Genomic DNA, 27,487 nt, shown 5'->3' with positions numbered 1-27,487 from the left:
GTTTGAACTATTCAGAGAAAAACCAACTGCGATCCAAGGGGGGAAAAAACGAAGAGCAACGAACGGGAAAAGAGCTGAAAGGAGACGGTGACAGGGGATAGAGATGCAAACATAAATAGCATGCAAATAACCTAAGTCGCTTGCAAATTACTCAAGATAACAATCCACGGGAATCCAGCGTTTACTAGGCAAATGAAACTGCGGGTCTCTGAGGATGCAGGGATAAGAACGTTGTTTTCGCTCTCAAGGCGCTCACAGAATGCTGGGTTACACTTCGTATTTAATCATGGATATAAAACTTCCACCTCTCTAGAAGCCTTGGCTTTGAGAATTGTAAGCAAAACTGAGAATGAAAATATTACAAAACGTTTGAGTGTGCCAGAGACAACGTGAAAACGCAGTCTCTGGAAACTGCTGGGACGTCCCCCCAAGCCCCAGGCCTAACCTAGACACACAAAAGAAAACGCCTCTGCCAGCAGAGACGCAAGCTTTTTCTCCTCGCCCGCCGAGCTGCCGGGCTGCAGACTCGACCGCCGCCCCCGGCCGCCCCCGCCTCGTCCCTCGGGCCTCGGAAGTGACGCAGCGCGCCCCGCCCCCGCCGCTAGATCCGCTGCTGCTGCCGCGGCGGGCAGACCTGCAGGAGGCGGCGGCGGCCTCGGCCGAGAGAAGATGGCGGACGGTGTGGACCACATAGACATTTACGCGGATGTGGGCGAAGAGTTCAACCAGGTACGTGAGGGCCCGGGCCCACGCCGCCGAAACGGGCGGCGCTGCGGTCCGGACGCTGACCCAGGGCCCGCCGCGGGCTGCGAGCCGGCGCGGCTGCAGACCGTGCGCCCTTGCCGCCTGTGGGCCGCGCCGTCCGAGCCCGGCGCGGCGCCCCCCTCGCCCCTCGTTCTACCGCGTCGTTTCGCGGACCGCGGATGCTGCTGCCCGCCGCAGGGTCCGGAGCGCGGACGCGGGCCGCCGTGCAGACGCCGCCGGCCCCTCCCTCGCAGCCGCCACCTCCCCATTGTTGGCGGCGGCCGGCGGGCGCTTCCCGCCGCGCTAGGCCCGGGCGGTGGGGCCGCGTGTGCGCGGCGGGGAGAACGGGCCGCCGCCGCGCCCCCTCCCCCGCCGCCGGGTCGAGGAGGAAGCCTGGCGGGACGCGCGCGGGGCGCCGCCTCTTCCCCGACCCTGCAGCTCGGGCTCCGATTCCTCTCGTCGCTCCATTTTGTCTCCCCGGCCGCGCACGGTCGCCTCATGGAAGGCCGCATTCATGGCCCTTTGTATCCCGCGCGCCCAGTTTCCTGGGCTCCTGCTCGCGTTTGCGACAGGTTTCGGCGTGGCGCCTTCTTCCTCCTTTCCTCACACTTTGTGAAGGCGGCTTCGGTGTGAGCACGTTTGCAACAAGTCCTTGGACTTTTGCACCATCGATCGTGTTTCAGAGTCGGTGCGCGGGGCCGTGCCTCGGTGGTCGAGGTCTTGCAGTGCTTTTGAGGCCCAGTTGTTGTTGGCTTTTGTGAGGAAAATACCTGTGAAGATAGATGGCCTGAGCTAAAAGGAAGACTTGGAAGCGTGTTGGTTGGATGGGGGGAGGGGGGAGATGGTAGCTCACCGAGAGATAAGAGGAGTGATTAAAATAAAGAACGTTCACCCGAAATTCTTTTAGTATAGTTTAAAAGGTTGTAAATAAGACCCGATTTTCAGAAGCAAATGTAAAATGCCCTCCGAGGGATCTGTTAATTTACGTTTTGAAAGGTTGGAGAAAGTGAGAATGGAAGGTTTTTCCGGTATCTCTCAAGCCACAGTTGCCTGGAAGAACTAGCCGCGGAGCTGTGATGTCTGATGTTGGGCATCCTTGCAAAAGATCTCGTTTGTTACTAGAGTAGTGACGTGTAAGCTCTAAGCCTGCTGTTCACATCTTTACTGCCTTTATGTAGTAACACATTTTAAAAAATTAAATTGTGCCTAACTGTAGTGCACCTAAAAGCTTGATTTTTTTATATTCCAGGTCTGTAAGAGAAGCTTGATAGAATTTTAGTGGTTTATGTTTTTTCTTTTTATTTTTTTTCCCCCACTACATTAGGACTTTATTTCTGACTAGGGGTTCAAGATTTTTTTTAAATGAGGGAAAGCTAGAAATCCTTAACTGTTGTTGTTTTCAGGAATGACTTTGTGTCTCTGGTTTAAGTATTAGAAAAGAAAAATATTTTTCAATTAGCTTTAAATGGTTGCTACTCCGTTAAAGACTGGTTGTTGTAATCAAACGTTAAGTTTTAAAATCTTAATTCTTTTTATTGTGTTTATATTTTAGAACTGTGATGACTGAGTTGTGTCAGTGGCAAATTAGAATATTATCTCGGGCACTACAATCAGATGTTAATGCTTTTAAGATCAGTAGACAAAGACCTCTAGGGAATTTCTATTTATCAAATGGATATAACATTCCATCCAAAAGAGGGCCATACCTGAAAGTAAAGGAGCAATTAAATATTCAAGACTGTCTTCATTAGCTTTTCTTACAATACAGTTGCTTTGCCTTTTCCCCTATGATGAAAGAAGAATTTGGGTACAGTTTTAGAATTTGAGCTTTCTTGAGGACCTCTTCATGAAAGATTTTTCTTAGGCTTTCCCATACATAATTTGGGATGGCCATTTCTCTAATACATATAGCTGGAAGGAGTGATACTTGCTTATCCTTGTGCAGTAACTAGTGCTGACTGAGCAGGAGGTGGGAAGAGATTAAAATTTTGTGGCCCTGATGAGGAACTGTTTTACAGGGTTCTCTTAAAAATGTAGCTTTTTGTTGACTTGAACTTACAACATTTTATCTCTCACATAGTTGTATTTTTTACCAGTAAAATCTTTATACTTTTGAAAAGATTAATGGGATTAAACAGAGGCTTTGTTTTTGTTAATATTTTGCATATTGTTGGCCTTTGTAATCTGCTTGCTGTGGTAATTCCTTTGCAAAATATGGCCACACAAGGATAGTTGGTTGTTTTCAAGGTCCATCCTCTTTTTTATAAAAATGTTACTGTAATTGAAATATTTTCCTGAAAATTCATCAGAATTAGAAGCAACTACAGAATTATAACTGATGTAATTTTCTCTTTATTGTGAGCTGGTGACCTTATTTCTACTGGTTGCTATAGTAAACTATGACTCTTAACTGTAGTTGAGTAAAGTGTTTTACTAAGTATAACCAGTCGACTTATTTTGGCTTCTAAACTGCTGTAAACCTTCAAAAAAAAAAAGTCCTTGTTCTTTACTGTGAGCTGCAGATTTAATTGCATTTGTGTACTTTGAAATTCTCTGTAGTCTGTATGTTCCATTTTCTTCTATTTTAAATGGTACTTTATGAAGCTTTTTTTTTTTTCAGGTGTGTATTTTGGTTAAGCACAGTATAAACCTATTTCAAAAAGTATGAGACAGTCAGCTGTCTTAGAAGAAACTTTAATTTGGGGATGGGGTGAGAATAAGTTTAGTGAAACTATAGAGTTCCTTTCATCACCAGATGAATTTAAGAATGGAGAATAAAGTTGGAGAAAGAGAGAAGGCACAGGGGACTTGGCTATTCCTCATGGGTGCTCTTTAGTTCTTAAATTAAAGGTCTTTGGATGTAACCAAATTGAGAACAGTTAGTTGCTCCAGTGGAAGGAGAATTTGAACTACTTCCAACCTCTACCTTACTTGAATTTGGAGTTGAGAAGAAAACGGTTCTGTTTCAGCCTCTATAGTATGTGTCAGTCCAGTTTGAACTGGGATTTGTACTTTAATGTGGTAGTTAATAACCTAATATTTAATAATTATAGACTTTTTAATTTTGACCAAGACTAAATATAAAAAACTTTCAAACTCAGTTCAAAATACATTTCTTGAATATCTGTTATATGCCAACAAGGAGGGATACAAAATTCAGATAGTCCCTACTCTTACAATGCACTGTAGTGGGGGCGAGAGACATCTACATAATTATAACACTCTGACAGGTCATGTGTTATAAAACTCCTTTATGTGTATCTTTATCTGTAGAATTTTTATTGATGGGGAAAGTCAAAAATTCTAGGAACCTCAGGAAAGTTTATACTGTATACATTGAAGTGTGTATTTTGCTTGTTTGGAAATCAAAAGCTCTTAATACCAGATTTAGTTATTGATCTGTCTAGTGGTAGGTCACTGGTAACAGTGATGATTTAGTAATTTGGCCACTGAGTTTTAAAATGAAAATATATATAGGTTATGGCTGGGGAAAAAGTTTGTTTAGAAATCTAAGGACCTAGACATCCTCATAAGTCAACTTGCCTTTATTTCATGAGTCATTATACTTTGTATCTACTCTAGCCAGTTGTCTAGCCGATTTTGGAAAGTGAGTTTCCTGGGCAAATGTCAGTGAAACCTTATTTCTGATAAATTTATGTTTAATAGAAAATCCTCTGAGATAAAGCTGTAAGGTTGAGAATGAGGTAGGTAGAGATTGATTCAGAAACTTTGGCAGAAATATTTAGGGGAACTAGAACTCTTCCCACTCAGTTTTATAATTTATGAGTGTAGTTTATTCAGCTGCCTATGAATTGTCCACCATTTGTGGTTTATGTGGCAAAAAGAAGTTGGCTTCTTTACCATTAGTTGATCTTTTTACAGGGATTATAAAACTAATTTTCAAATGTATTAGAACATAAGTAGATAAAAATCAGAAATATTTTCTATAAAGATAAATATGAATTCGATTATTTTCTGGATTTTCCATGCTAGTATTTTTCTTCCTTGGTAAAGAATACATTTTGTAAATGCAAAATGTAAACCTCCCCCCTTTATATTTCTCCAAATGGACATGGATTTTAAGTTCCTTTCTCTTTTTTTTCTTTTTCTTCTCCTCCTTTTTTAAATAGAGGGGCTTTGAAACAGGTGGCCTTTGCTGTACCATTACTGGTACTCTCGTATAATGGAGGGATGCTATTACAATTTAGGATCACCAAAAGCCATGTTGGGCTTGTCAGGGAGAATGAAGAATGTAGTACAGTTATTCCGTGGTGAGCCCAGTGATGGTATACAGAATTTATATACAGGACATCTGTTACACTAAAATTTTGGGAGGTCATTAAGGAAAATATGTCTAAAAATAAATCCTTGGAGGGAAGAAGAAACATTGCCTTTAAAAGGGAGCTAATAGGATTTTGGTTATTTTACTATCCGTGTTAATTTTAAACTGTTTTCTCTAATGTGGCAACAGCTACTTGTACATCATGTAGAACGTAATATCGAAGTGTAAAATCTTAAAAGGATGCCTTGCCGTTAGAATGATTAGTGATTTAGAATGTAGGGAATGAAAAATATTACTGGATTTTTTTTTAACAAATCCTGAGTACTGTTACTTTATTGGAAGTTAATGTAATGTGCAGCTCTATCAGTAGATTAGTTACTATGAAAAGTAGATAGACTGGGCAGCATTTGACATCTAAAATACTTAAGAGGGGCATTGTTGATTTTTGTTTGTTTTTGAATGCCATTAAAATTTCCTAAAGATATAATTGAAAAGATTCTTTCCAGAGTAGAACTTGACACTGTTGACCATTTCTCTTTGACAAAGTAGAAGTTATTTTTTTGTTCAGTAGATGTTCAGAGCTCACCTTCTTTGTATATGACCTATGATACACATTTTGCATAATTTCAGAATGTGTTTCCCTCCTTTTTAAAATGGGAACAGAAAATAGATGTGTTCTATATCTTTTTTTTAATGTGGAGGATAGATGTGATATGCTGAAGCTGAAAAGGAAGAGTACTGATACTTCAAGATATGTGCTTTGAGTTTCATTTTTAGTAATGGCAGCAGTTGTATTCAGATTCATTAATATTTTTTCACCACGTCCAAATGCATACCGTTGGGGCTAGAAGTACAGGCTGTGGCCTTGGAACAGAGTGAAGCTAACTAGTCCACATGGAAATCAAACCCCAGGACCCTGGTCTCAATTAGCATCATACTTCAACCAATTGGAAGCAGTCCAACTACCAGACAAAATGGCTGATCCTAAATATTGGTAGAATCATATCAATGTGGAAAATTGGTTGGTGTCAACATAGGAATTCGTGGACGGACAAAAATAGTAAGTGATTGTGATTCACCAGGTTAGTGTAGCTGCGATTATGCTTGTAAATTATTGTCTACTTAAGTAAACATTTTCCTAGATTTACAACTAATGAAAAATCAATGTGTTAACCTGTTTCATGAAAGTGTAAAATTTAAATAATCCTTGCATTCTTTTTTACTCTCCCTCAGACCATATATTGTGATTATAATCTCTGCTGAGGAGGATGGAAACACAACTCCCTTTGAATAATAATAATAATTCCACTTGATGTGCAGAACTGGATTGCAAGAGTTTAAAATGCCCACTACTGCTTGTGGGAATCTTTTTAGTATCTTAAGTGTATGGAACCACTGCTTCGGCCACGCTACCTGAAGCTTCAGCTACACTGAAACTTCATAACAAAACTCATCCTCCTTTTTTCTAATTTTTACTGTCACTGCAATTTGAGCATGTTACTTTGTTTAACAAAAACTTAGTTCTAAAAGATTATTTTGATATTGCTGTACAAACAAAATAAAATCAAGACATAATGTAGTGACTTGTGGTCTAGTTTCCTCCCATTGCTAACGATGGCTTTGTTTTGTGACTTAACCTAGAGATCTTGGATTCCTTATAGATAAGTCGTACAGACATTCTACCTCATAGCAAAATGTTATGTAAAGATACTGTTATATAATTAGTAAATTGGTTGACTCAGTTATGCAGAAGATTACCTGAAGATGACTTTGTAAATTTCATATTCCTTTGGCTATTTGTATAATTAGTATTTCCTCTTTTAGGTTTTTTTCTTTTTTAAAAAAATCTTAACTCTGCCGCTCTGCTGGATAACAAAGCAATAGCTATGTTCTCTTGGGGCCTATAATAACAAAATTCTGTTGATCTGTTTATAGTCCTATTACAAATGCTTTCTCTGGGTCATTTCTCTGTCCTCGTAATAGTCCTTAAAACTATTAGAACCTTTAGCTCCTCCTTATGTGCCATTTATGTAACACCTCATCCTTAACAAATTATGAGAGGATATAACCCATTTCTGAGCTCTCAAGTTTGTTGTTTTATAATTGTAATTCTCTTCTTTTATTATCTCAAATATTCTACCTTGTAAGAAAAATAAAGTAGTTCACATTGATTTAGATAACTTAGTGATGGAAATGAAGGAAGATAAAAGTAGTTTTTCTTCTGATTCTGGCTAGTCAAGCCTGTGGAAGGGCAATTTAAATGGTTTTGAGTGTTCTGCCAACATCTGCATTTCATTTTTCTTGTAATTATTTATGCTAGAACCCTCCTTTTTCATTTTTCTCCTGTGTACATTTGTTTCTTTCGTTTTCCTTTTTCCCTTTCTTACCATTTAGGCACGTAAGTGGCATCCACTAGCATTGTTTTAACTCTGCTGGTGACAGTGGCAGAGCTTTTCTAGATCCTTGTTCATATCACTTTTCTTTTGCTAATTGACTAGTTACCTCTTGCTAAATTGACTAGAGATCTAAGAAGTCAGGTAAGCATTAACTCTTTGTTGACTGAGAATAATGAAACTGTTGCTGAGTACTAATTTGGATAGTTTTACAGAGTATTTTATTTATTGTTTCTCTTTTCCTTGTTCCTTTGTTATGACATTTGGAATAATTTATGTGCCCACATTTCTTCATCCCTTCCCTTTGGCTTAGCTCACTGTGCTTTTTTTAAAAAACTAACACCTTTCACAGAGTTGGGAAACAAGATCCTGAATACCATAGAAAATAATAGTCGTATTTTTCTGCAGTTAAATATTAAAGATTTATAATGGCTCTGAGTTTTGTTTGTGATATTTTTTTGTCATTTTTTTTAAAGTCCACCTATTTGCATTCATGTATTGTTACTTTTACTCTTAAGAGTATTGTACTTCCAAGGAAAGTTTTATATTATTACTTTATTTTGTTTCCATATCATTCTTTTCCCCAAGGAACATTATTTCCTATATTATATATAAGTGGAAAAATAGGATTTATTGTATAGAAATTTACTTTATAGTTACCATTCAAGAATACATCTATGGTGTGAAGTAAGAGATTTTTACTGAGATCTTTGGGGCTTTATCTTCTACCAGATTTTTAAAACAAAATAGTTTAATGAATTTGTATTCAAATCTATTTAGTGGTGGTCTGACTGTTTTATAATTTAGAGCATTATTTCTGTATCTCAGGAAGCTGAATATGGTGGGCATGATCAGATAGATTTGTATGATGATGTCATCTCTCCATCTGCAAATAATGGAGATGCCCCAGAAGACCGTGATTACATGGATACTCTCCCACCAACTGTTGGTGATGATGTGGGTAAAGGAGCAGCACCAAATGTTGTCTATACGTATACTGGAAAGAGAATTGCATTGTATATTGGAAATCTAACATGGGTAAGTAAATTTAACATAATGAATTAAATTATTGGTAGTTGGTTTTGAACTATTCAAGTAGTTAATTTCTTCCAGTTTTATAAAATAAAAATTTGAAGATTTGTTCTGTATGCTTGTTTATGCAATGAGGAGAGAAATTCAAGTACGTTTAAACATTATAAATTCCAAGTCTAGTTTTGGTGAATTTTGTGGTCATTCAGCTTGTTTTGGTAGAGATGCCGGTTAAATATAATTCAGTTATTTTAAGCTTAAATCAGGTATTCTTTTTACTTTACTACTTCTGCTATCCTAGTTTTACAAAGAAAAATACTCACATAAGGTCTGAAACCAGGATTCAGAACTGTAGGAACAAACAGTTTGACCTGGGGTTTTAAAAAGTTTTCATTATTAGGGCTCACTCCTGGCTTGCTCAGTCGGAAGAGTGTGCGACTCTTGATCTTGGGGTTGTGAGTTGGGAGCCCCATGTTAGGTGTGGAGATTACTTAAAAAAAGTAAAATATTTTTTTAAAAAAGTTTTCATTATCTAATTTATATTACAAACTTGTTGAATTTCATTTCTGCTTTTAAATTTGGGAAATCTCATTTATGGAAACACTGCTATATGCACTGTTTTTGAATTTGGGTTTTTAATGAGACTGAGATTATTAATTGGGAGTTTCATTAACTGTGTGTTCAGTGTATATTTATTATATATACATGAGTATATATAATATGTATATTATAACATGAGTAAAACATTTATGATTTTTAGCATTGAATCTTAAATATTCATCGAAATAGTCCTATAGAATCTTTACATCTCTACCTAGAAGCATTTAGAACATACATTTGAAAGTTTAAAAATTGTCTAGAAATCAAAATTTTTCATCCTTCTTTCCTTGGTAGCACTTTAAAATGTTCACATTTTTAAAAAATTAACCTATCTCCAACCACTCAGTCTGAGCAGTTTTATAATATTGGAGACATTATCAGTGTAGTTGTGAGGAGTGTGATTGCTAAAGAAGATTTTGAATCGTAGCTTGTCCATCTATTACTTTTGTGATCTTGGACAAGCTTTTTAATTTCTCCATAGCACCATGTGAGAAATGGGAATAATAATAGGACTTAACAGGATCATTTTAAGAGTTAAATATTTGATATAAAGTACATGATAGGTACTCAGTACATGTTAGTGCTTTTTTTTTAATCTTATGCTCAAACATAAGGTGGAATTTATTTCCCGATATAATTTCCTTTAAGGAGAAAAGTGATAAGTGAGATTGGTTTTATTAAAAATTTAACATCATAGCAGTTTAAAATTGGGAGAGACCAGAAACTCTTTAAGAGTAAAAAAAAATGAATCTTATCTCCAAGGATAATATACCTTCTAATTTCTGAAACTCTTATCAAGGGATGAATTTATGTCCTCAGGTGCTTTTATACCATTTAAAAATTAAAGACTAACTGGCAGTAACTCTGCTTAGATTTCCACTGAGCATTAACTGTGTCTTGTTTGTTCTGAGTTTACTCTTAACAAGTTGAAACAATTAAAATCTTGGATATGTTTTGATGGTTAATGAGGGGGAAATGTCTTGCAGTGGACAACAGATGAAGACTTAACTGAAGCAGTTCATTCTTTGGGAGTAAATGATATTTTGGAGATAAAATTTTTTGAAAATCGGGCAAATGGCCAGTCAAAGGGGTAAGAATTTTAATTTTGTTTTTCCCCTAATATGTTAGTAGCTAGTGATTGTAATTTTGGGAGTAACTATTCTTAATGCTAACTATATGCAGGCTTTATTATTCACATTGGCAGAAAGTTCTTGGGCAGAGATTCCCTTCATTTCACTTACTTCATCTACCCTGTGATCTTACTTACTAAAACTAGTGAAGCTGGAAGTGTGGGCAGATTAGGTCTATTTAATTTTCCTGAGTTTCCTCCATTTGTGGTTGAAATGATTATTGAAGACAGTTTGAAGAAGCATTATTATCCTGTGATTAAGGGATGGGGAAAGATGGGCAACTGGAGAATAATGTAACATGAATGTTTTGTGTAACTATTAAATTATGTACATGAGATAGGGTTATTAGAGCAACATTATAAAATACAGGTACCCAGAAATAGGAAAATAAAAAGCCACAAGCTCGCCATCTATACATGATCACTCTTAAGATTTTAGTGAATATACTTGCAGGTTTTTCCCTAGTGCTCATATAATATATTTAGTGCAAAAAAATTAAAAGAACAGGATTATAATTCACATGTTTCATAACATGAGTAAAACATATTTATCCGTAAATTCCCATTTTCTGTAATGTCTTCTTTCCATCATACCTTATGTGCTACAGTAATTTATTTTACTTTTTTTTTTTTAAGATTTTATTTATTTATTTGACAGAGACACAGCGAGAGAGGGAACACAAGCAGGGGGAGTGGGAGAGGGGGAAGCAGGCTTCCCGCTGAGCAGGGAGCCTGATGCGGGGCTCGATCCCAGGACCCTGGGATCATGACCTGAACTGAAGGCAGACGCTTAACGACTGAACCACCCAGGTGCCCCAGTAATTTATTTTACTATTCTTATTTTTGGTTATTTGAGTTTCAGTCCCTATTATAAATAATGTTACAGCAGGCTTCATTTTATATAAACTTTTGGCTGCAGATTTTGGATTTTTTTAAGATAAATTACTAGATGTCAAATGATAAGGAATATGCCTCAGTATGCTTGTTTCATGTTCAGTGTATTAGTTTACATGAAGAATATTTTCTAAATATATGTGGAATCTGACCACTTCTTATGAACTTCACTTCTGTTACCTGGTCCCGAGCTACTATTATTTCTTACTTGAACTTTTGTAATAGCCTCCTACCTGGTGTTCTTGCTTTCACCCTAAATCCCCTACAGCTTATGTTACTGCACAGTGTAAACGTTGGAAAAAAGTGACATCAGTATTTGTCTGCCCAGATCTTCTTCTAATGGTCCCCTATCACTTAAGAGTAAAAGCCAGAATCTTACTGTGGCCTAGAAGGCACTATGTGATCTATTCCCCACCACCTGTCTGACCTTAAATCGTACTATTCTTTGCCTTCCTTATGCTGTTTCAGCCACATTATCTCTTCTGTTCTTCAAACACATTCCTACGTAGGACTTTTACACTAGTAGTTTCTTATTCTTGGTTTTTTCCCCCAAATATCCACATGGATCTCTCTTTCACTTCATTCAGGACTCTGTTGAAAGAGTTCTCTTTCCTCATCATCCTATGCAAAATATTACCTTCTGCTCCTTTCACTGTTTCTTTATTTTTTCTTTATTATAGTACATTTTACTTACTGGTCTTGTCTCCATTAGATTGTAAGCTCCACGAGAGGAACGATTTTGTTTTGTTCACTCCTGTGTCCCTAGCCCTGGATTGTGTCTGGCATGTAGGTGATAGTGTTCAATACATACTTGTTAAATTAATGAATTCATTAAATTGTTTCTAAGTGTTGTGACCCAAGATAATCTTGAGTCACACAGCAGAATTGTTTGTTGACTAGAATAAGGGATCTAGTTAAAGAGCCATTTTGAACATTAGGAAGAAAAGGGTTCTAAGCTCCTAAGAGCCCTTCTGAGAATAATCTAGAATATCCTATAACTATATGAAATTGGAGCCATTCTTTTTTTCTCTCATTTTTTTCTTCTTTCTTTCTCTTTTTTCTCTATTTCAAATTTATTTTTCTTAATTGAGATATAATTCTCATCCATAAAATTTACCTTTTAAAAATGTTCAGTCTGGGGGCGCCTGGGTGGTTCAGTTGGTTAAGCGACTGCCTTCGGCTCAGGTCATGATCCTGGAGTCCCGGAATCGAGTCCCGCATCGGGCTCCCTGCTCAGCAGGGAGTCTGCTTCTCCCTCTGACCCTCTTCCCTCTCATGCTCTCTATCTCTCATTATCTCTCTCTCTCAAATAAATAAATAAAATCTTAAAAAAAAAATGTTAAGTCTGGGACACCTGGGTGGCTCAGTTGGTTAAGTGTCTGCCTTCGGCTTAGGTCATGATCCCAGGGTCCTAGGATCCAGTCCTGCATTGGGCTCCTTGCTCAGTGGAGAGCCTGCTTCTCCCTCTGCCTGCTCTCCCCCTGCTTGTGCGCACGCATGCTCTCCCTCCCCACAAATAAATAAATAAAAATAATTTTAAAGAAAAATAAATAAAAAATAAAAATGTTCAGTCTGTTGGTTATTAGTATATTTGTTATCACTTTTTAATTCCAGAACATTTCATCACCCCCAGAAGAAATCCCATACCCTTTAACAGTTTATTTTTATGGATTTGCTTATTCTGAACATTTCATGTAAGTAGAATCATACAGTATGTGGTCCTTTGTGATTGACTTCTTTCACTTAGCATAATGTTTCCAGATTCAGCCATGTTGTAGCATGTATCAGCATTTAATTCTTTTTATGGCTGAATACCATATGGATATACTACATCTTTATTCCATCCATCATTTGATGGACATTAGGGTTGTTTCCACTTTTGCTATTGTGAATAATGCCCCTGTGAATATTCTTGTACCAGTTTTGTATGAGCACATACTCAGTATTGTTAGGTGTGTGTGTGTGTGTGTGTGTATACACACATACATACACTCAATATTGGAATTACTGGATTATTATGTTAACTCTGTATTTAACTTTTGAAGGAATTGCCAGATGTTTTGTCAAAGTAACCACAGCATTTTACATTCCTGTCAGCAGTGTATGAAATTTTTAATTTCTCCACATCCTCATCAACACTTTTTATCTTTTTGATTATAGCCATCCTAGTGGATATGAAACGGCATCTCATTGTGGTTTTGATTTACATTGCCCTGATAGTGACATTGGGCATCTTTTCACAGGGCATTATTCATAATAACCAAGAAATGGAAACAACCCAAATGCCCACCAACTGATGGATACTTTTTTAAATGTGCTATATCCATATGAAATACTATTCAGCCATAAGAAGACATTAAGTAATGATACATGCTACAGCATGCATAAACCCTGAAAACATGCTAAGTGAAAGAAGCTAATCACAAAGGATCACATGTCATATAATTTCATATATATAAAATGTCCAGAATAGGCAAATTTCATAGAGACAGAAAGTGAATTAGTGGTTTCCTACGGTTGGGGGATGGGAGGAAATGGAGTGACAGCTAACGAGTATGGAGTTTCATTTTGAGATGATGAAAATGCTCTAAAATTGTGGTGACGGTTGTAAAACACTGGATTGTACACCTTAAATGAGCAAAGTGTATGCTGTGTTATTTTGAAAAAGTTAAAGATGAAAGTATGAACTTGTATTGTTTTAATTTAAGAAATATTTTTATTTTTCTTAGATAAAAGTAAATTCACACCATTTCCTTTTTAATAACAGTAGCTTTGTTAATCTCTCCTCACCTACCCTCACTCCTTTAAACATCTTTTAGGTTTGCCCTTGTTGGTGTTGGATCTGAAGCATCCTCAAAAAAGTTAATGGATCTGTTGCCTAAAAGAGAACTTCATGGTCAGAATCCTGTTGTAACTCCATGCAATAAACAGTTCCTGAGTCAATTTGAAATGCAGTCCAGGAAAAGTAAGCAATCCCTCAGAGGCCTTTATTAAAAGATGTGCATTTTAACCAGTGTTGCTAGTGTTTGTTAGATATTACACTAGAGAAGTCATCTTAATATTTAGTTCATTGGAGAATCCATTTTAGAAAGTCCATCCTTTGAATTAAATCTGGTTTGTGACTATGGTCCAGTGTACTGAAAACCCATTCCCATTTTTCTCCACATGTCTCAGACCCAGGATTACATAACTGTGCACGTTCTGTAGCCCTGCCATTCTTGTCCTGTCATTCCCATCCTAGAGAAAGGAAGAAACTACATTCTAGTCCTTAGATTGAAGGAAGGTTATGTGGATGTGTGTTGTGGTAGGGGAGAAACAACTGGTAACAGAAAATACTCGTTGATTTTCTGCTTGTCACCAAGACCTTCCACCATTTGGTAAAGTGAATACAGAAAAGATTTGCCATTACACGCTTAATGAATGCTATCACTTAAAGAGATAAGGTGGATGATCATGCAATTAACAAATTCAAGTGGTTGTTTTTCATTTAATGTTTTAGCACTTAAGACTTAACTGAAGAATATGATACAAAATTTAAGTAGTCTGTGCTCATTGAAATTCAGATTTCTGTTGGGAGAATTTTAGTTTTGGTTGCTGTAGAGTACTGGTGTTTTGAAAGTAACTCATTTACCCGCTGGAAATATAATTTAAGTCTGGATATTTTGAGACTTCAAAAGAACTTAACTAGATGTGAAAGTTTTCTAACCAGTACTTCCTCGTGTAGTGTGGATAGGCCCAAGGCATCTGCACGTTAGCCTATAGCATACAGAACTTTGAAATAGAGTTGTTTCTAATAGCAGTGGTTACATTTCAGAGGACTATTTTAATAAATGCTATTTATGAGTATTTGGATATTTGCAGCTACACAATCAGGACAAATGTCTGGGGAAGGTAAAGCTGGTCCTCCAGGAGGCAGTTCACGTGCAGCATTTCCACAAGGTGGTAGAGGACGGGGCCGTTTTCCAGGGGCTGTTCCCGGTGGGGACAGATTTCCTGGACCAGCAGGACCAGGAGGGCCACCCCCACCTTTTCCAGGTAAAATTTTTCTTAAATTACCATGGATAAAATGTGTCTACCTTAATACCTCTTTTCCTTTTCTCTCTTTTTCAAGTAATGCATTATTAATGTGACTTACTCTCCTTGTTATGCTATTTTTGGAATCCAGGAAATTTGATCAAGCATCTTGTTAAAGGAACTCGGCCTTTGTTCCTGGAAACTAGGATTCCATGGCATATGGGGCACAGCATAGAGGAAATACCCATTTTTGGCCTAAAAGGTCTTTATTTTTCTCCAAACTTGCTTGACTTATATATAGAATATTTACATCCGTCTTATTTTCTTACCTCTTAAAAAATCCTTTCAAGACCATTTTTCCTTGTTTCACTTTCTAGCTTGGCATCAGAGTAGAATATAAGGTGGGTGATTTCACTGTAAGAAATGTGTGTACGCTGAAAGGTGGAAACTATCTCTAAGCATTATAATCTTCTTTATTAATGTTTTTTGTTTCAATAATTTTTCTTAAGCATAAATTGAACTAGTTAAATTTGTAAAGATATACTTCACTTTTGTAGTTGTTAGTGTAGCATTTACCATATGGGTTTCATTTAAAGAGAATCTTGGTCTATGAGTTGTGCTTTAAAAGTATAATCTTGGCATAAAGGTTACAGTACCTTATTGAAGTGTTTTTTTTCTCTCTCTCTCTCTCCTCTCTCCTTTATTCTATAGCTGGACAGACTCCACCACGTCCACCCTTAGGTCCTCCAGGCCCACCTGGTCCACCGGGTCCTCCACCTCCTGGTCAGGTTCTGCCTCCTCCTTTAGCTGGGCCTCCTAATCGAGGAGATCGCCCTCCACCACCAGTTCTTTTTCCTGGACAACCTTTTGGGCAGCCTCCATTGGGTCCACTTCCTCCTGGCCCTCCACCTCCAGTTCCAGGCTACGGCCCCCCTCCTGGTCCGCCACCTCCACAACAGGGACCACCTCCACCTCCAGGCCCCTTTCCACCTCGCCCACCTGGCCCTCTTGGGCCACCCCTTACACTTGCTCCTCCTCCGCATCTTCCTGGACCACCTCCAGGTGCCCCACCACCAGCTCCACATGTGAACCCGGCTTTCTTTCCTCCACCGACTAACAGCGGCATGCCTACTTCAGATAGCCGGGGTCCACCACCAACAGATCCATATGGCCGACCCCCACCATATGATAGGGGTGACTATGGGCCTCCTGGAAGGTAAGTTAGTATGTATCTATGACGGTAGACTTGGTGTATTTGATTGGTAAAAGGTACTCCACACTGTCATCACTAAGGTTTTTGTTTTTTTAAATTATGACCTTTCCCCCAGATGTTTAATTTTCTATATTGTTTTCTCGTTAGAAGAGGCAGTATCATATGGTGAAAGACATACAGAACTGTTGGGAATAATCCACCTCTGCCACTTAATTAGGCTACATGATTTAGAGCAAATCACTAAATTCTGGGGATTCATTTTCATTATTTTTTAAGTTAAAAGAGGTTAATAAAGATAATTTAAGTGAGCAAATGGGATCCTTAAGCTACTTTTAAGATTTTAAAAATGAATCTCCTTTACCATCGGTGATAATACACAGAGCATTAAAGTTTCTTCATTTTAGGAATTAGATTAGTTTGTTATATAGGTACTGTTGATTATCTCATGCTGATCAGGAGTCCTGAGTAGCAAATTACCAACTTTTAATTAAAACGGGAGCATTCAATAATTTACAAATACATTTGGGTAGGCGAAGGCTTGTAAAACACAGTTGTTGTGGAAATTAAAATAATTAATGGTGATCCTTGGAGAAGAGCTGGGTGGAAATCACTACTGAAGTAAGTGATCTCTTAGCCCCTTTCAAAAGTCCTTTAAAAACTATCCGTACTCAAAACATAATTTAGAGAGCTAGGTTTATAATCTTTTGCCCGCTTTAATTTCTTCTGAGTTTATATTTTTAAACTATCACTGTTGAATTACTTTGTATTTCATTTTGTCTGATAATGTCATAAAGGAATGGATTTGAGAATCTGCCTAATTCCATGCAATTGCACAGGCTCATGGCAATAAATTTGATGTTGTAAGCAAAGCCCATTGACCGTTATCCATTTGTAGAGGTTGCATCTATATGACTGTCAAAAATGCTGTTTGGAGCACCTGGGTGGCTCAGTTGGTTGAGTGTCTGCCTTGGGCAAAGGTCATGATCTCAGGATTCTGGGTTCAAGCCCGAGGTTGAGCTCCCTGGTCAGTGGGGGGAGTCTGCTTCTCCCTCTCCATCTGCCCCACCCCCTACCCCACTCATGGTCTCTCTCTCAAATAAATAAGTAAAATCTTTTTTTTTTTTAAATGCTGTTTTCTTTAGAAAACTGTTAGAACTGCTAAACTAGTATAACTTCTGTTCACTTTAATTCCAGTGAGTGACTTCATATTAAGTGTTCACCTTTAGTATATAAGAGTGGGTTACATGACTTGGTTTGACTATTTAAAATTTTGAGTTTCCTATCCTTTTCCTTACATAATAGAATTTCTGCAGTATTAGGTTTTCATGATGGGGGGATGGTTATTAATGACTAATTTTTTATTGAAAATTAGAGAAAACTATCTTAGGTGGGATTTTTTTTTAAGAGGGATACGATGGGCACAAGTCATAGCATTTAGTTGAAATTATACCTGTATTTTGAACAACTTGTAATTTGCTCAGGATGTTTATAAAGTTCAGGGAATAACAGTAATACCTTAAAAGCATGCAAAAGAGGGCGCCTGGGTGGCTCAGTCGGTTAAGCGTCTGCCTTCGGCTCAGGTCATGATTCCAGGGTCCTGGGATCGAGTCCCGCATCGGGCTCCCTGCTCCGCGGGAAGCCTGCTTCTCCCTCTCCCACTCCCCCTGCTTGTGTTCCCTCTCTCGTTGTGTCTCTCTCTTTCAGATTAAAAAAAAAAAAAAAAAGCATGCAAAAGGTTAGATTATCTTTTTTTCTCATTTCATTGGAATGAGCTGCTACTGTGTCCCTCAACTCAATGTCTTAATCTAGTAACTAGTAACTCAGATGGCAAAAAACTTTACTTTTTCTATACTGTACATGTACAGTTTTTTCTTCTTTTATTGAAGTATAGTTGACACAGTGTACATGTACAATTTTTAAAGTTGTCAATCAGCTTTAGAAAATTTTGGCACTTAAATTCATTTTTTTCAACAGTTGTTTACATTTACTATATTTGCCAGATACTCTTCTGGGGATTCAGTGGCAAACAAGATGGTCTAAGATCTTGTCCCTGCCTGAAGTTATATTAATTAATCAGACATTTGTTATCCTTCTGTTGTGAGTTGGGTCCTGTGCCTAGAGGATCCAGACATAAATGTAACCAGATTCCTTAATTGTGTAGGGCTGTACTTTTTGTTCCCAACATTTAAAAATATATATAAATAAAAGATACAAATATTATTTTATGTTATATAATATATATTCATCAGAACAATTTATTATATCTGTTTTTGTATGACTCTGAAAAATATTATATTGTAGATGTCTAAATACATTATTTCTGGCCTCCAGAAAGGCAAGGTTTCTTTTTTTTTTTTTTTAATACTTTGTTTTTTTTAAAGATTTTATTTATTTATTCATGAGAGACAGAGGAGGAGAGAGAGAGGGAGAGAGAGAGAGAGAAGCAGAGGGAGAAGCAGGCTCCCAAGGAGCAGGGAGCCCGATGCGGGACTCGATCCCAGGACCCCTGGATCATGACCTGAGCCGAAGGCAGACGCTTAACCATCTGAGCCACCCAGGCGCCCCAAGGCAAGGTTTCTAAGTTGCTACTTTATTTCAGCTGAAAGATAGTGGTGTAAGAATTTTGCTTAGACTTGTTCTCTTTGTAGGATAAACAGTATGCTTCACTCTGGAAGAATAACTACTAGCTCTGAGGCACTTGTCAAAAGCAACTAATATGAATTGTTTTATACTATTACGACTAACTGTTGAGTACAATTAAGGTTTATTTTTATTTTACAGGGAAATGGATACTGCAAGAACGCCATTGAGTGAAGCTGAGTTTGAAGAAATCATGAATAGAAATAGGGCAATCTCAAGCAGTGCTATTTCAAGAGCTGTGTCTGATGCCAGTGCTGGTTTGTATATATATTTCTTCCTGTATTAATATTTCTTATTTATGTTATTAGGAATGACCTAAAACTATGTGCAATCTTGAAGATTGATCATTTGCATTTAGTACTTATATTCATATTCCCAAATTGTACCTTTGTTTATTTAAAAGACATTGAAGGAAGCTATGTGTCACAGTAATGAAAAGATCCATAATTTTAAATATTTAGGTGTAGATTTAAATTTTAGTCCTTCCATTTAATGACTTAAATTTGATTCATATTTACAAATTAATAACCTGATTTACACAGCTATAATAATAACAAATTGTGCTAATTTCATGCACATTTTTCCAAATGGCGAAACACTAAAAAAATTAAGAAAATCTTCTGTAGTTATTTTAGTTTTCTTTTATAAAATGCTTTATTACTCTTACCCCAAGCAGTTTGGTGGTATTTTGGAAACAATTTATTTGATTTCACTCCCTCTCCTTTCCCTCATAGGTGATTATGGGAGTGCTATTGAGACATTGGTAACTGCAATTTCTTTAATTAAACAATCCAAAGTATCTGCTGATGATCGTTGCAAAGTTCTTATTAGCTCTTTGCAAGATTGCCTTCATGGAATTGAATCCAAGTCTTATGGTTCTGGATCAAGGTAAAACTTTCCTGTCTCATGTCTATTTAAAACTCTTACTTTACAAATAGAAAAAATACTGTGTTGGGGACTTTAAAATAGGACTTTGATTTTACTTATTACTGTTTATGCAACATCTAGAGTGATTTTTTTTTTTTCTTCTTTTTTACATTGAATCAAATGTCAGGTGTTTGCTTGCTTTTAAAACCCTTCGAAGGTTTCCGGTTACTTTTAGAATAAGACCGTAAACATTGAGGCACTGTGTGATACCTGCCTGTCTTTTCAGCCTCATTGTGTACCTCACCCCTTGCCCAGTATTCTCTAGTCACGGTGGTCTCTCTTTTCTTCCTCTTGATACATCAATACTTAATCATCTCATTGTTTTTATACTTGATATTCCTTCTGCTTGGAGCCCTTTTCCCTGGCTCTTCACATAGCTGGCTTCTTACTCTTCATGCTCAACTCAATCTAACTTTTAGGAGAGGTCTTCTCCCAGGTTATTCTGTCATGTTGTTCTTTTTATTTCTTTCATAGTACTTACCATATTCATAGTACTTACCATAATCTATTTTTTTTAATTTTATTTATTTGAGGGGGAGGGAGAGGAAGAGGGAAAGAATCCCAGCCAGACTCTATGCTGAGCTCAGAGCCTGACATGGGGCTCGTTCTCATAACCCTGAGATCATCACCTGAGCTGAAACCAAAAGTTGGACCCTTAACCAGCTGAGCCACCCAGGCGCTCCTATTCCTTATTATTATTGCACATTTCTTTTCACTAGAACACATGTTGGAAGATGGAAGGGGCCTTACCTGTCCTGTTCACTGCAGTATTTCTAATGACTAAACAGTGTTTGGTACAGAATAGGTGCTAAATAAATATTGAATAAGGGAGTTATTGAATGGTCTATTCTTAAGTTTTCTTACTAGGTAATTCCTTTTTTTAGCATTGCAGCTAACCTTGAAGTTTTCCATATTTTTGAAAGGTAGATCTTTAATCTGTACATGATATTCATAGATCGGTCTTCAGTGTACTTTATCTGGTGTTAAAGTCTTAAGACTTTGGTCTTGGTCATGGTCCCCAACTTCCTAATTAGTACCTTTCTGACCCAGTGTAAGTAAGGATCTTTGTATCCAAACAAATTTATCATAGCTGAAGACCATACTTTACATAGTCTTTGTAATTTTTTAAGCCCTACTAATAAGAACTTCTACCTTGATCAAAGAGCTTAGCATCTAATAATGTTTGCTAAGTCTAGCTGTCTGGTGCAAAAATACAAAATAGATATTTCAGCTTACAGACAGTTGTTATTTCCCTATTGTGAATTTGAGAATTTAGTAGAATTTCTTTCTTTCTTTTTTTAACATTTTTCAATTTAAATTCAATTAATTAACATATAATGTATTATTGGTTTCAGAGGTACAGGCCTGTGATTCATCAGTCTTATGTAATATTCAGTGCTCATTACATCACATGCCCTTCTTAATGTCCATCACCCAGTTACCCTATTCCTACACCTCCCTCCCCTCCAGCAACCCTCAGTTTGTTTCCTATGATTAAAAGTCTCTTATGGTTTGTCTCCCTCTCTGGTTTCATCTTGTTTCATTTTTTCCTCTCTTCCCCTATGATCCTCTGCCTTGTTTCACTTTTTTTTTTTTTCAAAGATTTTATTTATTTATTCATGAGAGACAGAGAGAGAGAGAAGCAGAGGGAGAAGCAGGCTCCCCACTGAGCAAGGAGCCCGATGCGGGACTCGATCCCAGGACCCCGGGATCATGACCTGAGCCGAAGGCAGACGCTTAACCATCTGAGCCACCCAGGCGCCCCTTGTTTCACTTTTTGAGGAACCTCCATACTGTTTTCCAGAGTGGCTGCACCAGCTCGCATTCCCACCAATAGTGTAGGAGGGTTCCCCTTTCTCTACATCCTTGCCAACATCTGTCGTTTCCTGATTTGTTAATTTTAGCCATTCTGACTGGTGTGAGGTGGTATCTCATTGTGGTTTTGGTTTGTATTTCCCTGATGCTGAGTGATGTTGAGCACTTTTTCATGTGTCTGTTGGCCATTTGGACGTCTTCTTTGGAGAAATGTCTGTTCATGTCTTCTGCCCATTTCTTGATTGGATTATTTGTTCTTTGGGTGTTGAGTTTGGTAAGTTCTTTATAGATTTTGGATACTAGCCCTTTATCTGATAAGACATTTGCAAATGTCTTTTCCCATTCTGTCGGTTGTCTTTTGTTTTTTGTTTTTTTTTTTAAGATTTTTATTTATTTATCAGAGAGAGAGAGAGAGACAGAGGCAGGCAGAGGGAGAAGCAGGCTCCCTGCTCAGCAAGGAGCCCGATTTGGGGCTTGATTCCAAGACCCTGGGATCATGACCTGAGCTGAAGGCAGACGCTTAACCGACTGAGCCACCCAGGCGTCCCTGTCTTTTGGTTTTGTAGACTGTTTCCTTTGCTGTGCAAAAGCTTTTTATTTTGCAGTCCCGATAGTTCATTTTTCGCCCTTGCTTCCCTTGACTTTGGAGACATGTCTAGCAAGAAGTTGCTGCAGCTGGGGTCAAATAGGTTGCTGCCTGTGTCCTAGGATTTTGATGGATTCCTGTCTTACATTTAGGTCTTTCATCCATTTTGAGTCTATTTTTGTGTATGGTGTAAGGAAATGGTCCCGTTTCTCAGGGGCGCCTGGGTGGCTTGTCGGTTAAGCAGCTGCCCTTTGGCCCACGTCATGATTTCAGGGTCCTGGGACCAAGTGCCGAATTGGGCTCCCTGCTCAGCAGGGTATCTGCTTCTCCCTCTGTCTCTGCCTGTCTCTCATGCTTGCACATGTATCACTGTCTCTCTCAAATAAATAAAATCTTAAAAAAAAAAAAAAGAAATAGTCCAGTTTCATTCTTCAGCATGTGGCTGTCCAGTTTTTCCAACACCATTTGTTGAAGAGACTGTCGTTTTTTCCATTGGATATTCTTTCCTGTTTTGTTGACGATTAGTTGATCATAGAGTTGAGGGTCCATTTCTTGGTTCTCTATTCCATTCCATTGATCTGTGTGTCTGTGTTTGTGCCAGTACCATATATCTTGGTGATTCAGCTTTGTAATAGAGCTTGAAGTCCAGAATTGTGAAGAATTTAGCAAAATTTCTAAAAGTATTTTAAGCAGTATACTTTGGTTAAATTACCTGTTTTTTTTGTTTGGTTTTGTTTTTAAAGATTTGTTTATTTGATAGAGAAAGAGAGCGTGCACACAAGCAGGGGGAGAGGCAGGCAGAGGGAAAGGGAGAAGCAGGCTCCCCACTGAGCAGGGAGCCCGATGCGGCACTTGATCCCAGGACCCTGGGATCATGACCTGAGCCAAAGGCAGACGCTTAACCGACTGAGCCACCCAGGCACCCTTGTTTTGTTTTTGAAGGCAGCTCATGAAACATTTCTTTTTATTGAATAACAATGTGAGTTGTATCCCAATATTTTCAGTGGTCATAAGTACTAAATTTTGAACTCTGCTTCCCACCATGCCTCCCAGCTCCCCACCACACACCCCTGCAGCAAACATATATAAGAAAGTTTCTCAGTGGAGGACTCATGATGAATCATATTTGGGATAGTTACCATATTTGGGATAATTATAAATGCAAAATTGATACTTACATATAGGTTTAGATCACTTGTTAATGGGTGGTAATTTTTATGTATTTAAGTCTCATGAATTTTATGTCTAAAATAACTACCTTCTGTACATTCTTTAGTTTGAAACAACATGTCCTTTGAAATTTTTTCTCCTTTACCTCTCTGTTGATCTTTCAGTTACTACATGTCTGTTTTAGGCTATTAGATGTTATAGATGATAAGATGTATTGCCCCTGGTGTGTCTGGTTCCTAGTTTGGGGGTGAATATTTTTTAAAATGGAATTTCTAGTTCATGCTTGTTGTTGAGTTGGTAAATCATTATTGGAAGTTCAGGACATCCTAAGTCTAAACTAGATTTGTAAAGAATTTTTTGCCTTGGGTACTTTTAAACACTGCTATCCACTTATGGAGAGCATTAATCCAGTAATTTCTTTTAGAAGACGTGAACGATCAAGAGAGAGGGACCATAGTAGATCACGAGAAAAGAGTCGGCGTCATAAATCCCGTAGTAGAGATCGTCATGATGATTATTATAGAGAGAGAAGCAGAGAACGAGAGAGACACCGGGACCGGGACCGAGATCGGGACCGAGAACGGGACCGAGAGCGCGAGTATCGTCATCGTTAGAAGAAGGTGGGTATTCCTTGTTCCTGTTATATTTAGCATATGTGTTATTAACAGTAATTATAACTCCAAGGCTATTGTTTATACAGTATATACCTACATTTTAAATGGTCCAACTACTTGTTCTGAATTTAATCTTCTGGAAACATCTGAGACAAATGACAGGTGAGTAATGACAGGTAAAAAAAAAAATTTAACCTTTTATCCTTGAATATTGTATTGCTGAGTTAAAACTTTGAGATTGTTAATGGTCTTAAAACAATCAAGAGGACTCATGTCTACTTCTAAAATCTAAAAATTGGAATTGTCTTAATTGCGTAGTTTGCATGTAATTGGAAACATAAAATAGAAGTTAATCCATACATATATATAATATATGTGCATATATATATATATATATAGTGCTTGGACTTTTAAAAGTAAATCGAAAGTTTCCCTTCTTGAACTAACTCCCTAAAACTTTTAAAGAAAATCTAACATATAATAGCTTATAATACAGGAGGATGGTTTCTCAGCATTGAAAGACCTTTTGTACTTAAAAAAATATTCTTTAGAAGAGACACTTTTCCTGGCATCTGGTTTTTGTTTTAAAATAAAAGAAACCATATCCTTTAATTTTCAAAGAAGATACGAAACTTAATTAAAATGGATTCAGGGTACTACATATCTAAGAATTTTAAATTGTATCAAATCATGCATCCTAGGTAGAATAACCTTGAAATAATTTTATTTGATGTTTCATTCATAAACCATAATCATTGTGTCTTTTTTTCTGTATTTTAAAACTATTTCTTGTGTACATTTTTCATAAAGCGGGAAGTTGTCTGTTTATACTTCATTTTCATGTGTAATTTTATTTTTATATTTGTGAACAGCATTTATTCATGTGAAAAGTAGGGGGAGGGCACTGTGAGGCTTGTGCATGTGACACAAAGGTTATTCTGTGAACAAATAATTTTTCTTTATATGTTGGTGGCATATCCAGATTAAATTAGGCTAAAACAAACCCTTTGTCAGTAACTACTCTTTACACAATTATTTTCCATAATCATGGGAAACACTGAAAACTTAGTCATGGTAATTGTTAGTATTTAAATTGTTATGGGCAAAAATCAAAGACTATCAAGTGTTTGTAATTCTGTGACAGAATAGCAGTTTCTTTAACTATAATAGATAATATTTTAGCAAATGAGATCCTTTTTGAATAATACTATTTATAAAATAAGCATGTAAATCTTATTTTTATGGTACATTAGCTGTTACATTATTTACAGTTTTATGGGCTATTTTAAGTGAAAGGCCAGTTTTAATACTCCTAGCATTTTGAACATGCATCTTAAATATTTATCAAAATTTTAATTTTAAAATAGTTTTCCATGTATTGTATTATAGAACTTAATATAAGTCTCAAAACATTTAGTATTAAGCAGAACATCTCTCACTCTAAAACTGAGCTTATTGAAATTAATACTGCTTTTGGATATAAGGATTAAATGTTGTGTCATGTAAATCTAGACACTAAATTTTAAAGATGTAGTTTTTCCCCCTTGGGTTGAATAGATCTTAATCCCATCTTAAGAAAAAAATTTTCAGTGTCCATCTGTTGCTTAAGGTGAATTGTGGCCAACTTATTACTTGAAATGCATAACTATATTAGCCATTTCATTTATAGTAAGGTACGGGTTCTACAAGTTATGTTTTTATTTAGACTGCCATTTATCAACAAGCTTCTGATTACTGAAGGCATGATAACAAAACTTCCGTACATTTTTAATCATCTCCAAGATTGGATATGCCCATCAAGGGCTTTCTGAACCAGATTATACCCAAAGTTAATTAATGAGTTTTCTTCCTGGTTTTAGTTAAAGTAGCATAGTCAGCCAAGTAAACTCCTTGAAAAGTCCATTGTTAATTTTAAATACTTTGAATTAACTAACATTACATTCCAGTAATGGGTACACCTAACTGTATCATGGCTTGGGTTTCATTACATTCAGACATTAACTATAAATTCCTAACTTGCAAACTATTGTTGACATTTTTTCTTAATCACTGATGTGTACCATATCAAAATTCCCATGTTTTGTTTGTACATTAATCAGAATTGAGTTGTAATATTGTTACGGGCCTTCATCCAAGCATAATTTTACATAAGCATTTCTAGGGCAAAAAATTCTGTTATCCTGGAATATTGTACCTTTGCTACTATACTAAACAGTATTTATTGCGGACGTAGATGTGAATTTACAGGGTTGGGGGCTAAGATTAAATATATTCAAGTGAAAAACTTTTAAACAAAATAACTGCACATTTAATTATTATCATAATAGGGTCTGTTGACCTTTATAGAAGTTTTTAAATGAGTCCTTTTGAGCTTTCATGTAAATCTTAAATGGACTAAATGGAATACAAGTAACTTGGAAGCTAACATGAATGTCAGTAAGCGTGTATATAAATAAAACAATAATGTAACTTATTATTAAAGTGAATGGCTAAAAGGGCAAGTTCTTAATTTAACTGGAAACTTAATGATGTTGGCAAGCTGTTAATGTCTGTCCCATCTTAATTTTTTTTTGTGTTTGAGCTGTTGGTAATGTTAATTGCATTCTCTCATTTAAAATATGTATTAATTTTTCTAAAAGCATTCAGTATCTAAGTTCAAGTAGGTAATATTTTAATGGGAATATCAGTATTGTAAATTTTCAGTATGTAAATACATTGTATTTCATATTCTGTAATTTCTGCCTCCATTCTCAGACCACTCTGAGCAAAACAAAAGTAGTTCAGTGTTTTAAGATTGTACACTTCTTACAGAAATAATTTTACTTTCACAGTTATTTTCTTTTAGATTGCATTCCTCTTATTACTTGTTTGGAACAATGCCACACAGTAAATTTCTGTTAATGATTCAGTTTTTCTTTCTGTACAAAGAGTAATGAATCCATATTATTTTTTAATATACTCTTTATTCATGCTTTTTCTCTCCCTGAAATACGAGATTTTACGTATTTTCAAGTCACTGTCCATTTCTTTGATAAAAATTTTAAGCATCTTGTATTGAATATGGATTAAATAACTACATTTTGTTGTAAGACTTACCATAGGTATCATAATCTTAGATTGTGTTGTTATTGCACAAGATTTAGGGGTGGTTTGCATTCTTTATTTAGTTTATAGTTTTTCATTAATTTGGGAAAAACAAAAAAAGGCAAAAGAATAAAAAGTTCTTTTTTTATATGCTAAGTTGTTTCATCTCCTTAAGATTTAGTGTTACTTTGAGGCCAATGTGAAAATTAAGTTCTCTTAATTTCCAATGAATGATACTGGTGGTAATGATACTTAAAAATTATTTCTGCAACTCTTAGGTCATCTGAGATCTGCCTAATATTATCCAGCCTTGTGTTTGTGTTTTCCCATATATCCTAACTGCTATGCTTCAT

General features: G+C 36.8%; 1 protein-coding gene across 4 annotated transcripts in view; it reads left to right on the top strand.

The window, feature by feature from the left end:
- Positions 1 to 604: 604 nt before the first annotated feature.
- CPSF6 (cleavage and polyadenylation specific factor 6) overlaps positions 605 to 27,487 on the top strand; it is a 32,578-nt gene continuing 5,695 nt past the window's right edge. Inside the window, exons 1-10 of one of the 4 annotated variants that reach the window (XM_027595628.1) lie at positions 605 to 729; positions 8,248 to 8,457; positions 10,035 to 10,138; positions 13,891 to 14,036; positions 14,933 to 15,106; positions 15,237 to 15,347; positions 15,797 to 16,301; positions 19,080 to 19,195; positions 19,673 to 19,826; positions 23,864 to 24,056. In XM_027595628.1, the coding sequence (XP_027451429.1) occupies positions 670 to 729; positions 8,248 to 8,457; positions 10,035 to 10,138; positions 13,891 to 14,036; positions 14,933 to 15,106; positions 15,237 to 15,347; positions 15,797 to 16,301; positions 19,080 to 19,195; positions 19,673 to 19,826; positions 23,864 to 24,050 (1,767 nt within the window). In that variant the 5' untranslated portion in view covers positions 605 to 669 and the 3' untranslated portion in view covers positions 24,051 to 24,056. Of the gene's footprint in view, positions 730 to 8,247; positions 8,458 to 10,034; positions 10,139 to 13,890; positions 14,037 to 14,932; positions 15,107 to 15,236; positions 15,348 to 15,796; positions 16,302 to 19,079; positions 19,196 to 19,672; positions 19,827 to 23,860; positions 24,057 to 27,487 lie in introns of all 4 variants that reach the window. The other 3 variants (XM_027595627.1, XM_027595630.1, XM_027595629.1) reach the window with 3 other exon arrangements.

The sequence above is a fragment of the Zalophus californianus genome, chromosome 9 (assembly GCF_009762305.2).
Source record: "Zalophus californianus isolate mZalCal1 chromosome 9, mZalCal1.pri.v2, whole genome shotgun sequence".
In the NCBI taxonomy this organism is placed as follows: domain Eukaryota; kingdom Metazoa; phylum Chordata; class Mammalia; order Carnivora; family Otariidae; genus Zalophus; species Zalophus californianus.
Note: the sequence above shows the minus strand (reverse complement) of the source record. Positions and strands in the feature narration are given on the sequence as shown.